Genomic DNA, 16749 nt, shown 5'->3' on the forward strand with positions numbered 1-16749 from the left:
CGGTATGCGGGCCTCTCACTGTCGTGGCCTCTCCCGTTGCGGAGCACAGGCTCCGGACGCGCAGGCCCAGCGGCCATGGCTCACCGGCCCAGCCGCTCCGCAGCATGTGGGATCTTCCCGGACCGGGGCACGAACCCACGTCCCCTGCATCGGCAGGCGGACTCTCAACCACTGTGCCACCAGGGAAGCCCGACCCAGTATTTTTTTAATTAATAAATTTATGTTTGGCTGCATTGGGTCTTCGTTGCTGCACGCGGGCTTTCTCTAGTTGCGGCAAGCGGGGGCTACTCTTCGTTGCGGTGCGCGGGCTTCTCATTGTGGTGGCTTCTCTTGTTGCAGAGCACGGGCTTTAGGCGTGCGGGCTCAGTAGTTGTGGCTCGCGGGCTCCAGAGCGCAGGCTCAGTAGTTGTGGCGCATGGGCTTAGTTGCTCCACGGCATGTGGGATCTTCCCAGACCAGGGCTCGAACCCACGTCCCCTGCATTGGCAGGCAGATTCTTAACCACTGCGCCACCAGAGAAGTCCCTGATCCAGTATTTTTGTACAGGTTTTTTCATCTATTTACCTGCCCTAAGTGCTGACCTGCTTACACTCAGGGCAAGGGTGGGGGGCTTAGCAAGGGGGACTTCAGTGTTTGACACCGTGCCTTGAATGTCTCTGTTGTTTGAAACTTTTATAATAGTGTGTTTATGTATTACTCATGTTACTAAAAGTCAATTATGCCCACCTCACACAATTCTTGTGAGATTCAGAAATTTTATAAATGCTTGGCAAATAGTCATTCAAATGGTAGCTGCTGTTCTAGTCCTGAGGCCAAGGGAAGATAGACACATTGAGGCAGCTGTTGGTTTTGGTTTATGGGACTTGGGGGGAATTAGCAAATCCAACTAATTAATTATTTAATTACATTTATTTTGACCTATAGCTTTCCAGCTGTATTCACGGTTTCATACAGAAATCTGTGTTAAGGGGTCATTATTCAGGGAAGTAGATTGGTAGTACAGGAGACAGCTCCTGTAAGACTGCAATTTATATTAATTTTTTACTTTATACCTAGAAATTAAGGATCACTTGTTAGAAATTATGTTCTATTATTAATACTGTAAAACTTCCAGTATTTTAGCAAAAATACCAGTATTGTATTTTCCTCACTTTTGATCACAGAAAAATTCAAGCATTAAGAAAGACTGAAAAAGTAGTATGATGGTCATTCATATCCACAACACCTAGATTCAACAGTTATTAAAATGTTGCCAAATTTGCTTTATTTGTATGTGGCTGAGTGTATATGTTTGCAAATTCATTTGAAAATAAGTTGCAGGGCTCCCCTGGTGGCATAGTGGTTGAGGGTCCGCCTGCCAATGCAGGGGACACGGGTTCATGCCCTGGTCCGGGAAGATCCCACATACCGCGAAGCGGCTGGGCCCGTGAGCCATGGCCGCTGGGCCTGCGCGTCCGGAGCCTGTGCTCCGCAACGGGAGAGGCCACAGCAGTGACAGGCCCGCGTACCGCAAAAAAAAAAAAAAAAGAAAAGAAAAGTTGCAAAGTCACAACTCTTTACTACTAAATACTTCAAAGTGCATCCCCTAAATATACTTCTCTTGCATAATCACAGTTTATCACACCTAAAAGTTATTGATTATGCTTTAATATCATTTAATAGCCATTTTCAAATTTTTCCAGTTTTTTCAAACAAGAATTGAGGCACGTTGCATTTGGTTGGTTTGTCTCTTTAGTTAGTGTAATAATTATGGATTACTGGGAAACAAATTACCTCTAAAACTTAGCAGCTTAAAATAACACAAGTTTATTATCTTACACAGTCGGTCAGCAGTCTTGGAACAACTCAGGTCTGTGGTTCTGGCTCAGGATCTGACAGGGGTAACAGTCATACCATCAGTCAGGGCTGCAGGCATCTGAAGGCTTGGTCGGGCCTGGAGGAACTTCTAGGATGGCTCACTCACATGGCTGTTGATGGGAAGCCTCAGTTCCTTGTCATGTGGTCCTGTCCACTGGGCTGCTTGAGTGTCCTCATAACACTACGAATGAGCCCAGAGAGAGCAAACAGGAAGCCATATGCCTTCTATGCCCTAATCTTAAAGATACACACACTCTTCGGCCATATTCTGTTTGGTAGTCCAGCCCATGCTCAAGGCATGAGGAATTGAGTTTCCCCTCGTGAAGGGAGAAGTTTCAAAACACTTGTGGATGTATTTTTAAACCACCACAGCTAGTATTTCTATTCTCTATTTACACTTCACCTTTTTTGTATTCTGTTATCTTTACTCTGTGGTTCTGGAAATGGTGGAGGGGCATTATGGTTTGTGAAATGTTCGTAATGGCCATAGAATCTTAGGGTTGCTTATAAAAATGAGAAGAGGAACCAGTCTGATTTAGTCAAACGCAGTTGCCAGTATCTTTGGTATTGAGGCTGAGATAACATACGTGCTATCTCCCTTGCTTTATATGGAGTCATCATCTCACCCACGCAAAGCCACGGAGTGGGAGGAGAAGCATTCTCCATAGATGACTTGAGGGATCCCCGCTGGGTTACAAAGGTGTACATGGTCTGCTTGCTCCAGTTTGGCAATTTTCATTATTTTGAGTGTTACAGGAATCACTTTCAGTTGGTCTGCACATGCATCAAAAAGTAATTCCATTCTCAAATAAACCATGCACGAATCTGTCTATTACCCTTGGTCTGTGAGGAATGCTGGGTCTCTCTAATTGGCTGAGGAATTCGGACATGAGTCATGGTTTAAGATAGTGCTTCAAAATCATTTAACGTGATAGTTGTGCTTTGAATTGAGGGCCAGCTTAATGTTCTCTGTACATGTGGCTGCAGAGAAATCCCTGTGGGTTTGGTCCACGTTACTGTTCAGATGAGCGGCCCTTTTTCAGGGATGGAGCAGGGCCCGGGGCAGTCGGCCCTTTATGTAATGATAAATTACCTCAAAGTCCCTGCCTCACGTGGTTTGAAGTTTGTGTTTGCAGTCTAGTGGGAGCTGTGCTGGAGCCTGAGAGCTTAATTTGCTCCTTGTTATTTAAGCCACTTGGAGGCTCCCATTTGACAAGTGAGTCTGTTTTCCTGTGCATTTCGAACACTGGCCTCCTATTGGTTTGGTGTATTAGTTTATTATTTACCCCAAACTTTTTGTCTCTGAGGTTCATCTATTAACCTGAGAGCCTCAGAATGTTTCTGGCATCAGCCCTATTTCCTGCTCTCAACGGAAGTCATCACAAGGGTACTCCAGAGATGACTCTGGGTGTAATGCGGCAGTCACCATGGATGCCACAAGAGGGCGCTGTTCGTTGGGTTTGGTTTAAAATCCTTCAGCAGCCGTCTGTGAGAAAGGAAGGGAGCAGATTGACAATGTTGTCTTCTTCCTTTCAGGCCTGGCAGTCATGCATTCCCAGAGCACCAATCAGCTCGACGTGGGGAACAACCCCCGTGTGGGCACCAAACGCTACATGGCCCCCGAAGTTCTAGATGAAACCATCCAGGTGGATTGTTTCGATTCTTATAAGAGAGTCGATATTTGGGCCTTTGGACTTGTCTTGTGGGAAGTGGCCCGGCGGATGGTGAGCAATGGTAGGTATCTGATCTCAGATAATATTGCCCTTGTCTGAGTCCTCTTGGTTCTGCTACCTTTAAAAGGGCAAAGGAAATATTTAAGTACACACTGTTGCATGAATCATGCTTGTGAAGCTGCTGGCATTTATACTTGCTTTATGGCTGGTAGGTAGAAGGCGCATGATGGCAGTCTGTTTTAACTGCAGGAGGGGAAACCGTGGTGGAAAAAGTATTTCTGCAAGAGACTACTTATTCCTTGGTTTGTTTTTATCAGTCCATATTTTATTTTTCCTTCCTCCGTCCTTATTCTGCCTTTTTTCCCCACCCTTCCTCCTTCTTTGCTCTTTTCCCAAGTGAGTTTTATCGTGAGAGCTTCAAGGAAATCTAAGTGTGAATTCTGCTATTATAGATATTTTTACTTCTTAAGTTTGGATTACTGAGAAAAGATTCAGGTTGCACACTCAGAATTCACTCGTTTGTAAGAAGCAGGCTGTACCTGCAAAGTAAGTGAAGTTTACATTCAGGAAGCCCTGAATAGGAGGCTCGTGCTGGTCCTCTTATAAATAAGCTTTATGAAACGGTGTTGCCTTAGCAGCTAGGGAAGCATATGTCTATCGATAATTTTTTACCCATATTCCCTACAGTGAACTTTCACCTCCATCTTTCAAATCAGCCACAAATACATTGTTGAACTTTAAGTTCACTGTATTCTGAAAGCACTACATATCCTCATTCAAATAGCACATGCCCCATCTACCCACAAAGTGGTTATTATAGCAGAATCTCTCGAATCGACTAAATTGACCTCTTCATACCTTCACAACTGGAAGTCCTATTGCAAAAAGAATGTGTCTGAAATTGTTCCAGGAAAACAGAAGAAAATGCTATATACTTAAATTAATATTCATTTTCAGGAGATATTTTACCCTCCTGGGACCCTAGATTTGAAGTATTAAATAGTGCATGAAGTCACTGACATATGTACTCCATCCCACCTTCCACTCATAGTTTCTTGTAAGGATTGAAATTTTGGGGGTAACTTACAATTTTTAAGAATAATAGCCAGAGAGTGGAAGTTCTGGTTCTGTGAGCTAAGTGAAATTGGGGTAATGTAACATAGTTTTAGTGTGCAATAATTTAAATTGGCAAGGCTTTGTGGTAGTTTTTTTTCCTCCCTAACAGCAGCAGAGTGTGTTTGCTTTTAACACTCTTAAGGGTATCAAAGACAATGTTTTAAATTAAACATAAACATACATGCATTGTAACCAGACAGTGCTTTTAAAGTTTTTTTTTGTTTTTTGTTTTTGGAAGGAGTCATGAACATTTTCTTGGTAACTGTTTCTCAATTGTTGAGAGCTACTGACTTGCATTTTGTGCCATTCAAGTGCCTTGAGAATTGTTTGCAACAGAGTGATTGTTTTGCTGATTTATCAAGTTCTGAACTTTGCCTGAAATTGCACAGCGACTTCATTTCCCCATCCCCATCCCTTATAATTCTTGAGTGCCTCAGAGTTGAAAATCAGATTCTAATTAGTTTATTTTAAACACTTTAGAGAAGGACTGGTGTCATTATAAACTGTGTGTGGGGGAACTTGCCCCAGACGAAGAGGAAGTTAATATTCCAAGGCCAGGATAGTCCAGTCCAGCTATGGGTGCTGGAGCCATGCCAGGCAAGCCTGCGTGATGAAAGGCAAACTTGGCAGAAACTTGGGCTTTGGGCTTTGTAAGAACTCATGTTGCAAATTTGTTCCCTGTGTCGCAGGCTTAAACCCAAATGGCTTTCAAAGATCAGCTGTGATTAATAGGAGTCAGTTGGAGAATAGAGCCGTCAGTTTAAAATACAGCTCAACAAATAGTTTTCTTGATCTATCCTGTGTTTAACATTATTTTTGGAAAAAATATCGTGAAGGGTAGAGGAAGAGAGACTATTTTGGTTGCTTTCTGATTTACTGATCTCCCCCTTACGTCATGGTTTAGATTGTTCCTAAAATTTTGTGGGTTGCGCTTCTGTTCTATGGTGTGGTTTGATTTTTAGGGGGAGGTAAGGGTATGTCATGTCTCATTTTAAATCAGCTACTGTCCCTTGGCAATGACTAATTTGATATTTCCCCTTCTCTTTCTCTAGTCCTCCTTCTTCCATGAATATTCACATGCACACACACACACAAATCAGTTTATCCAAACTCAAACTTGAAAGTGTTCAGTGCTGCTTGCATACCTGTTAATATTTTCGTTATTACTATACCCCCAAACAGAAAAATGAGTAGAAAGAAAAATTTGCCTTTACCTTCCAGTATTCATGTTTCTTTCCCCTTCTTCTCTATGCAACCATGTACATATTTTTTTACTTAGTTGTAATCATAGTGTAAATATAATTCTGTATCATCTTTTTCATTTCTGTTTTTTAAATGTTAGTCTTTTTATTTTAGATGGTCTCATGATATTTCATTAATTTAACCATTTCTATGTTGTCAGACATCCTCTTTCCTCCATGTAGACATCTTTGTTCATACAGCTTTTTCATTTGGGGAATTCTTCTTAATCTGAAGGAAAGTAGACCTATTTGGTCAAAGAATTTGGATGTTTTTATGGCTTCACACATAACTGCCAAGTTGCTTTCCATATGAGTTGTTCTAATTTATAATATCCCGCTCACCCCCGGGGTGTGATGTACCTATTTCACTTTCTTACTAGCTTTAAGAACTGACATTAAAGGATATATATATTTGAAATTATTGCATACTAAATGTACCTCATTTAAATATATGAATATCTTAGGGAGGTCATTATAATTATGCATCTTTGAGTTTCTGAGTCCATTGTAAAAATTGATGACCAGATAGTTCTCTTGGAGTAATACAGTCCTCAAGTGAACCATGAGTATAAAAATATGTCGCATTTTGTGTTTTCATAGGAATTTTACATTTCTTTGCTAATAATAATAAACTTCCTGCTGTTTCTGTACAGGAAATGAGAGTTAAGTCCATTTTCACATCTGAAAATTCCTCAGTAGTGTCTTTTGGAATTTACTGTTTGTGTTTAGTTTGACACTGAATTTGGAATTGGTCAGAAGGAAAGCCATTTTCTCACCATTTCCGGGTGAATTTTCTATATGACTCTAAGGCAGGGGTTTGCTTGAATCACTAGTTCTTAAGCCAGAGAGTGTGCAGCAGAATCACCTAGAAACACAGAGTACTGAACCGTCCCCAAGAGTTTCTGATTTAGTAGGTCTAGGTTTGGACCCAGGATCTCCCTTTCTAGCAGGGCCCCAGGTGATGCTGTGCTGCTAGGTCAGCGACCGTACTCTTGGGATCTCAGGTTAAAATGGAATATATCGGTCTCACCCAGGCCAGGAAATAAAGACTGTCCCTGGGATGCTGACACAGCCCATCTGAGCAGGATTTCCTGATTTGTGTTCTTATGCTTCAGGTGAAGCTTCCTCTCTCTTCCAAGCTGAAGAGGGGTCCCTTTCTCCTTTGAGTCTTGTAGCTAGGCCTTGGCCTTTCTTTCAAGATTTTTGCTACTTCTCTGGCAAGAATACTTTTATAGTTCTGCAGACACACTGATTTCTGGTTACCTGGGTTCAGTGTGGTGTGAAGACAGAAATTGACACGTGGATTCCACAGATAAATGGGTGCATCATGGCTCTTCACGTGTGCCATTTAGCTTTGGTCTGATCAGAAACTTCTAGTAGCCCCATCCAAGCATCCTGCAGCAGTTCCCTCTTGAGATTAGAAGTCCTCTCTCTGGAACCTCAGCCTTCGGTGTCACACCTTGGTTGGATCCCTGTATGCAGAAACGCCAGAGTTGTTTTGCACTAATACTGTGGCCACAGCTGCTCATGGATTTAAAAGCTAACTAAAATGATCTTCCCTGATCCTCCTGTAGCACATCTTTGACTGTGGCATCATGCAGGCACCATGAGCCTCTGCTATACCCTTCACGTGTCTCCTCTTCGCTGCCCACAGGAGGGCTATGTGGACATATTTTTGTTTCAGTGACTGGCTTTGGTTATTCCATTTTGTGATGGAATCCAGTGTTGAAATGTGTCAAAAAGCACTTGTATCTCGTTGAAAAAACCCTGCTGGCTGAGCTGCATCTCTTAATGAGGTGGGGACTAGGGAATACTTGTTAGAATAAGCTTACGTTTGGCGCACATACTTTGGAAAACCTCTTCTAAGAAGCCCTTGGGCTTGCTAAATAAGGAATGGCGTGTGCTTCAAGTTCCTGAGCACAATGGGCTTGTATATGGAAACCATGACAACTCTGATTTTCTTCAGCAACTTAATATCCAGTGTGTTTCACGATTTCATTTCACTACCTTAGTGTATATTAAGGTTTGAACAAAGGGAAGACTCATATTAGGGAAAATTTTTAGTATTCATTCAAGCAATTTCTTTCAGGTTTGTTTTATTTCATTTGAGCTTTTAGGTGAGTGGTTGGGGGCAGGAATATGGAGGTGGGATTTTTCTCTCACTGATTCCTGGAATTTCGTGTCCCTGGTTTAAAGATCTAGACCAAAGGAGGGCAGTCAACTGACGTCACGACAAAATAACCAGAGGCCAGCAGAACTTTACTGGGTATTGTTCACTGCTTACTGGTCTCTCTTCCCTGACACATCTTTAACAGCAGGTGTCCCCACCAGGACAAGTATCTGTGGTGTCAACCTTGGAACAGCCCCAGCATCCGGTGAATGATACCTTCTTCTTCTCATGAGACCTCTACAGATAGCAAACGCTTGGAAGTCTTCTGGAGCTTCTCCCTCTAGGTCTGAGGGTGTGTGAGATGTAAGGCGTCTTGTCAAAGCTTAACTCAGAGCATGGCTGTGCATCTCTCCTAGGCCCTTTGACCTAGGCCCTTTGACCTTTCTGACAACTGTCACATTCATAAATATTTTTAGTAGGGCCTGTGAAGCAATCTGTGAACCATTTATTTTGGCTATGCCACACTGCTGAGAATCCCAGTAACAGAAATTACTTTTAACAGATTTCAGATAATGCGTTTAGTCTTGATTTGAATAATGTGCATGGTTCCATATGCCCATGAATTGTAGGGGGGATAGCAGGATGAGGTCATCACTGCCACACAGATACTTCACTTAGCAGGGAACAGAGCTGTCCTGCCAGCTCTGTTCCTGTTTCTGAAAGGAGTACCTGCCTTGGGGAGAGGCAGGGCTTCCCAGCTAGTGCGCCTGGTTGGTTACAGGAGTGCCTGAGGTACTGGTTCTCTGAAACCTCCAGCAGCAAGGCAGCACCAAGGGCCACCAGAACCTCCTGGGCTGTCGTCCCCTCTGCTGTGAACAGCTCCATCCGTTTATATATTAGTCGTTTTTGATGTTGGCCATGGCTTGAAAACTGTGCTTGAAATCCTTCTGTGAGGAATGTTAAGCAAAGAGACACAAATAGTTGATATACCTTTTTGAATCCTCTTCCTACCAGGAAAAAAATGCCTCTCTGAAAACAGTGTTTCCCAAGATTCTCTCATACACGTACTACCTTTATGATTTCTTTTCATATCCAAATGCCCCTTGTACCATTATTTTCTTAATCATTTAAGTCAGCTAACTTTTTCAAACATTTCTTTTTAAAAGGAAATTAATGTCACTACTGGAAGTGGGAAAACCAGTTATCCCATGGCATTAAATGGAAGGTAACGTTAATAATACATACGCAGTTATTTAATAAGACAAAAAAGTTTTGTCCTTGAACCATATCTAATTTTCTCACAGGCCACCCCTGACGGAAACACTGTATTAACTTAGAGTACTATCAGAAGCCCAACATGAACCACTCTCATTCTCTGTAAAATGGCTTTAGTCGTAATGTTCCAGTCTCTGAAGGGCTTCATAGTTCCTGTAGGAGTTCACTGTTAACAGCAGCTCTCTGCAGGGATGCGGATGCTGGGGATCCTGCCCCCCTTGCCTGTTACCTGGGTGTCCACCCAAGCTGCAGTGCAGTGAAGAGAGACCGCGGACATGAAGTGAGCAGGCCCTTGTGACGAGATCAATGCATTATCCCATTGTGGGCTTGTTGGGAAGAATTCTAGAATACAAACAGGGAATTGGATTCAGGTTAATGTTTGTCATTAGGTAGCTGTGGACTTGGACAAGTACGTTTCCCCTGGGTGGTCCTCAGCTGCTTTTTCTGAAGGAAAGGCAGGCTGTGATCTGCATGATTCTGACATCCCCTGCATCTGTCTTTGCCTCACCTTCAGATTATTCAAATGATGGCCAAATGCACAGCCCCTTATCTGCAATTGAGAAATCCCCAAAGCTTTGAGAGCCCAAAGCTATTGGTTTGGGTAGGGAGGGTCATGAGGAAGGCCTTGTTTCCAGAGACTTGCATTTTTAGAAAGAACCCTCTGGCATTTCATGGGGTTTGAAGGTTGTTTCTAGGTTGTTCTTATTAATCTGCACATTCGCTTTGTGATGTGTACTTTAAAGGTGTTGGAACTAAGGCCAGGCAATTAAGGGGTTTACTCAGAATCATGCAGCAAATTAATGATAGGGATATTGTTGGTAAAGATATATTTGCCCCAGAGAAGAGAAAACTTTCAGTTAGACACATGTCCAGGAAAAAAAAAATTGTATAAATCAGATATACATGCCCAAAGCTGTGGGGAGGAGGTTATGAATAGTTTCTCTGATTCTTTCCGCGGCCCTTCGAGTCGCAGCCCCTACCGTGGAAAAGCGAGGGCTGGCACGGTTCGTCCTTCCTGACCACTGTTTAAGAGCTCCTCTTCCACTGCATTCCTGGATCCTCTGTTGCTTGTACCACTCCTTTGGCACTCGAAGTCCTTTGTATTTTTAGGCGCTTTTCCTGAATTCACGCTGTTCTGTTCGCTGGCTCACGATTTGGCAGTTGTTGGGTGCTGTTGTAAAAGGACTGAGAGTCCACTTTTTCTCTGGCAGAGTGAGGAACAGTTGTAAGTAACTTCCTACCTTGACAACACAGGTAATTTCACAGTCCGACCCTGACCGCTCACCCTCTCCACCACCGTGTGCACTGATTTCAGCTACAGGGAATTTCCCTCCTCTCCAACACGGGAGGATCATTTGTAACCCCTTGTCTTTGTCCCATATCACCGGCCCCCAACCTGGATTGCCCCCTCTCCTTGGCGTATTCTTGTCCCATCCTCTCCTCTTTCTTGAAAACTCATCTTTCTATGTTCAGCCAGGCCCTAGCTCCCAGAAAGCTTACTTGTGCTTCCATGGCACCTGGTTTATATCTGGTATTTAAACCACACAGGTGTTTAGTTCTCTGAAACCCATTGAACACCATGCCCCCCCCCCCCCACCTCTTCTCCCTGGTCCTACTTTGTAATTTTTTTTCGTGTCTTCCTTTCCCATTAGTCTCATCACCAACATCACATCTTTATTTTTATATCCCTAGTGCCAAGGACAACCTCTGGCTCATACAGTTTAAGGGACCAAAATGGTTTTTGAGCCAATTTAGGAACTCGCAAGTAAAACTTAGTGAGAATTTCCAATCTATCTTTGCCTTTCAAGATATAAAGTATACAAAGGGGTGAAAAACATTTTTGAGGTTTTGTTTTTTTTTTTAAACAAGATTTCCATTATCTAAAGTAGAAAAGAGAGGGACCTGTTCTCATCTTCCACTAGACTTTGAGTTCCTTGAAAACTGAGAGTATGTCTTATACTTTTATATCCTCAACATTTAGAATGGTGTTCCACACATGGTCAGTATGTAATATACTTTATATTGATTGAAATAATTGCTTTCCTTGACCAAAGGGTGTTCCATATAACTGCTGGAGTTTAATACCAGGTTTATTTTATGCTGGGAAAGCACGACCAACATCAGATGGAAACAGTCAACAATTTGACCAATGGTTGACAAAAAAGGCATGACTAAGTTCCAGGCATGATCAACTAAATGGTCTTTTTAAACTTGATTCCTTTTGTTAAAACATGGCAGTATTTCATAAGATTAAAATATGGGAAATATAAACCCAAGGGAAAACTTCATCTTTGTATAGTGAATTTTATTGTTGAGTATCCCCAGATCCTATGTTTTAAAAATCCAGCCATGCTTTTTTTCTTTTGCATTTATAGAAAAATTGATGTTCCCATAACCCTTCCCAAGCTAGCCAGGCAAATTACTTGAAATAGCTGGCTGTTATGCTAGATTTTTAAAGACTGAAGCCAGGCTATTAAATATATTCTCCTTCAGAAAAGTTGAGAGGTGGTGACGGGCACAATCCTACTGTTTCTTATAAGTTCATGTGGCCATTATAAGGGTATAAATTATCTTGCTGGTCTGTGTCCAGCTGTATTTTATGTGATGTCTCCTAGTAATACAGGTACTGAAAAGAATTAAAATATTGTTGAATGCTTCCTGGGGTCCTTACAAGAGAAGTAGGTGAGGTCTCTGAGATGAGGTATCTCAAGACTTCTGAAAGCAGTGGTTTATGCCCAATCTGAACTGTTTACCATTTGTCAGGAAAGGTTTTACTCCACTGACTAATACACATTACAAACACAGTCAAGCAATGTGGGTAAGTTAATGGTAAGTCTTAATATCAACTAGAATTTTTAAATTTAGACTACATTCCATTTTTAAAATAAACTCTTGAATCTATGTAGTTTAACAAAACTCTAGTATTTAACAGATGTTCCTTATCATGACTAATCTTTTTCATAAATGGTTTGTCTTTATGTGGGATTTGTGAGAGCAACTTCTCACTGTTAATTTCTTTGATAAATGAAAAGGCGATTGAAGCTTTTCAGGTAGCTTACAGGAGCTAGAAAAACTTAAAAATTATTAAAACAGCCTCCTCCCACCTGTGCCAACAATCACTCTGGTAGGTATTTAGGAACAGAAGAAAGTTACATGGAGGAAGGAGAGAGGGCAGTAAACTAATCCACTGTCCTCACTGTTGAGGCCTTTGATGATGAGAGAAAAATAAGGGATTTTCTGGGTCTCATTTCTATAAAGGAAAGAATCAACTTTCTAATTCTAAATTATTGCTTTAAATTTTTCTCTTTGTGGAACTACTTTCTTTGTGAAAAGTAAGGAACTGATGTAATTTTACTGGGAAAAAAGGTTTCTAAGGCATTGGAAACCATGCAGGGGCAGAAGCTGAAATTAGCGACTTTCACATTTGCTTGGGAGTAAGGGAAAAGTTCATTCTTTTCAGCCATTCTTCTGCCTTTCCAAAAGACTGTCCTCTGCATTTTATTTTGTGCCTTTGATCTGAGAGGAATTAATAGAGCCATCAAACAGACAGCTGTGAATGACAGAGGGTACTCAGAACATACAGAATGAATGAGTGAGGAAATAGTATTTCATATTACATTACTTGCATCCTCCCGGTTGGAGGGATTATTTTATAGCAATGCATTTACCCCTAATCATAAAAAAAGGGGTATTTTGATGATGGCCTTGGATTGTTTGTTTGCCTCCAGCTCTAGTTGTGGCTAACTTTTTATTTCAGTTTATGGTTTGAAAACACTAGATTCGTGTACCTTCTTTAGGTATTTTGTCCTTTTTCATCACTGAAGGGACTCTTGTTCTGTCTCCTGTGCCCTGTTGGGCACCGCAGAGCTGTTTGTATGCACTCTTGGAGCGTTTTGTTATAATTACATGAGAGGTAGTCACGTTTTCTTCTAACAATTATTGTTCCTCCAGTTCTCTGCAGGGTTTCTATTTATTGCTTTGTTTTCCACTTATTTTAAGACCTACCTGTACCTTTCAGAATCACCCTGAAGTTTGAGGAAGGTGATCAGTACTTTTTCTGTCAACGCTGTAACCTGCGGCAACCCTCAGTACAACCCTGGGAACCTCTACTCTTTTGCTAACCCAACACAATTCTTGTCCATGTGTGTAGGTATTGTGGAGGATTACAAGCCACCGTTCTATGATGTGGTTCCCAATGACCCAAGTTTTGAAGATATGAGGAAGGTGGTCTGTGTAGATCAACAGAGGCCCAACATACCCAACAGATGGTTCTCAGACCCGGTAAGAGCAATGCTTTCTTAGTTTTAGAGCTATACTTAGCTGTTTGCTATTTGCATTCTCTTGATTTTTCAGCTGGTAGAGTTCTTGAGTGATCTGCCCTGTTTCTTTCTCTCCCTATTTTATGTAGAAGAGCTTTAGACCTAGTTGAGCAGGTTCACAAAATGGTCTCATTCTTGAAAGAGCCATTTCTGATAGATCTTGCCAATGAATGACAACATTCACAAGATTTTCTACCCTTGATTAGCTCCAGGAATTGGGAGACGCATTACTATGCCACTGGCCCTAGGACTGCAATTTCACATGTAAACCAAGAGACCTGAGTGATGCTTTTTAACCTCTTTTCTATCTCTGCATCTCTTCCAAACATAGGCTGTTTAATGCTGACAATCCTTATTGCTGCTGTTAAGTAGTAAGTAGCAAATCTAAGGCATTGAGAAATGACCCTATTTGCATATTTCAGTTTTAACTCTGGGTTACTGTTATGGCTTTTAGCGCCATCAAACCATCAACCTGTGTTGTGTAACTGACTTGATGGTCAGTTGGTAGCATTAGGAGTCCAAAGGGCAGAGTTTAAGAAACTCAAGCGTGGTTTATCAGTGGCTAAGGCCTTGATTATTTGTGTAAGGAAAATGGTAATAACATCACTTGAACTTCACAAGACCTGTAGAGCCCTGCGAAACAGTTGACGTAACATCTGCCCAGCTACTTTTTCACTGTGGTATTGGTTCTTTCTCTCCTCAGACATTAACCTCCCTGGCCAAGCTGATGAAAGAATGCTGGTATCAAAATCCATCTGCCAGACTCACAGCCCTGCGTATCAAAAAGACTTTGACCAAAATTGATAATTCCCTAGACAAATTGAAAACTGACTGTTGACATTTTCACGGTGTCAAGAAGGAAGGTCTGACGTCGTCCAGCTGGGACCTAATGCTGACCTGACTGGTTGTCAGAACAGAATCCATCTGTCTCCCTCCCCAAATGACTGCTTTGACAAGGCCGACATCTTACCCGGCTGTGTGCTGGGGAGACACCAAAACCACCCTAACCTCGCTCAATGACTGTGAACTGGGCATTTCACAAACTGTTCACGCTGCAGAGACTCATGTTGGACAGACACTGTTGCAAAGGTAGGGAACTGGAGGAACACAGAGAAATCCTAAAAGAGATCTGGGCATTAAGACAGTGGCTTTGCATATCTTCACAGGTCTCCTAGACACTCCCCACGGGAAACTCAAGGAGGTGGTGAATTTTTAATCAGCAATATTGCCTGTGCTTCTCTTCTTTATTGCACTAGGAATTCTTTGCATTCCTTACTTGCACTGTTACTCTTAATTTTAAAGACCCAACTTGCGGAAACATTGGCTCCGTACTCCACTGGTCTGTCTTTGGATAATAGGAATTCAATTTGGCAAAACAAAATATAATGTCAGACTTTGCTGCATTTTACACATGTGCTGATGTTTACAATGACGCTGAACATTAGGAATTGTTTATACACAACTTTGCAAATTATTTATTACTTGTGCAGTAGCAGTTTTTACAAAACTGCTTCATGCATATGTTAAAGCTTATTTTTATGTGGTCTTATGATTTTATTACTGAAATGTTTTTAACACTATACTCTGAAATGGACATTTTCTTTTATTATCCGTTAAATTCACATTTTAAGTGCTTCACATTTATGTGTGTAGACTGTAACTTTTTTTTTCAGTTCATATGCAGAACGTATTTAGCCATTACCCATGTGACACCACCGAATATATTACTGATTTAGAAGCAAAGATTTCAGTAGAATTTTAGTCCTGAACGCTGTGGGGAAAATGCATTTTCTTCAGAATTATCCATTATGTGCATTTAAACTCTGCCAGAAAAAAATAACTATTTTGTTTTAATCTACTTTTTGTATTTAGTAGTTATTTGTATAAATTAAATAAAATGTTTTCAAGTCAAAGTGTATTTTTTCAACATGTAAAAAAGATCTACATATTATAAAGCATTTTCTTGTGGGAACAATAGAAGCACAAAATTAACTTGTAAGTCGAATTTGCTTTTTAAGTCTATTAATGAGCCTGAGGGTTCTAGGGGGATGTCTTCCAGTTTGAATTTGGTATCAGAAAATTTAGATTTTGGGTTTTTTTTGGGGGGGGGGGTGGCTGTGATTTTATTTTTTTCTTGTTCAGTTTCCCCAGCTTTGAAGTGAGGGTAACAGACTTGTCTGAGCTGCCTCCTTCACAAGGGATTTGTTAGTATAAGTGGAGGAAGGAGGTCAAAGCATTTTGTTTAGTATAAGGTCCTGTGTGAGAGGGAAGTGGTCTTATGCATCTCACCTTGCTGCTTTGGGAGAGTCCACTGTTGGCTTTTTTCACTTCTTGAAGTGTTCAACGGGATTGAAAATGTAGAGTTTCAAGTATCTCAGCAAGAGTAGAGGTGTTAAAATTCTGGAATTTTCACCAGAGGTAAGTTAATAACTTCATTAGTATATTTACTAATATATATTAGGGTATATATTAAAGTCACATTTAACTTTTAAAAAATTGTGGTAAAATGCACATAAATTTTACCATCTTACCCATTTTTAGGTATACAGTTCAGTGGTATCAAGTACATTCACACTGTTACGCTGCCATTGCCACCATCCATCCACAGAACTCTTTTCATCTTGCAAAACTGAAACTCTATCAAACAATAGCTCTTCATTTCTCACTATTTTCAATCCCTGGCAACCATCATTCTAGGCCTTTTAGTTTGTCTACTCTAAGTACCTCATAGGAGTGGAATCACTCATATTTGTCCTTTTGTGAGACTGTCTTATTTCACGTAGCATAATGTCCTCAAGGTTCATCTTTGTTATAGCATATATCAGAATTTACTTCCTTTTTATAGTTGATAATACTCCACTGTATGTGTATACAACATTCTGTTTATCCGTTCATCTGCTGATGGACACTTGGGTTGCTTCCCCTTTTTGGCTATTGTGAGTAATGCTGCCATGAACTTGGGTGTATAGATTTCTCTTTGTCCTTCCTTTCAATTATTTTGGCTATATACCCACCAAAAGTGGAGTGGAGTCACATTTAAAGTTTGTTGAAGTATTATATACATATATAAAATTGTACAGCTTGATACATTTTTATAAAAAAATTCTTTTTATAAATTTATTTATTTATTTATTTATGGCTACATTGGGTCTTCGTTG

The 16749-nt window shown here is 41.0% G+C and overlaps 1 protein-coding gene across 4 annotated transcripts in view; it reads left to right on the plus strand.

The window, feature by feature from the left end:
* ACVR1 (activin A receptor type 1) overlaps positions 1-15504 on the plus strand; it is a 127394-nt gene extending 111890 nt beyond the window's left edge. For all 4 annotated transcript variants that reach the window (XM_027130955.1, XM_027130964.1, XM_027130969.1 and 1 more), the window contains 3 exons: positions 3394-3591; positions 13423-13553; positions 14295-15504. In XM_027130955.1, the coding sequence (XP_026986756.1) occupies positions 3394-3591; positions 13423-13553; positions 14295-14429 (464 nt within the window). In that variant the 3' untranslated portion in view covers positions 14430-15504. The remainder of the gene's footprint in view (positions 1-3393; positions 3592-13422; positions 13554-14294) is intronic.
* The last annotated feature ends 1245 nt before the right edge of the window (positions 15505-16749 follow it).

This window comes from Aethalodelphis obliquidens, unplaced genomic scaffold, assembly GCF_003676395.1.
Source record: "Aethalodelphis obliquidens isolate GAN/ISIS:26980383/991018 unplaced genomic scaffold, ASM367639v1 scaffold2, whole genome shotgun sequence".
NCBI lineage: Eukaryota > Metazoa > Chordata > Mammalia > Artiodactyla > Delphinidae > Aethalodelphis > Aethalodelphis obliquidens.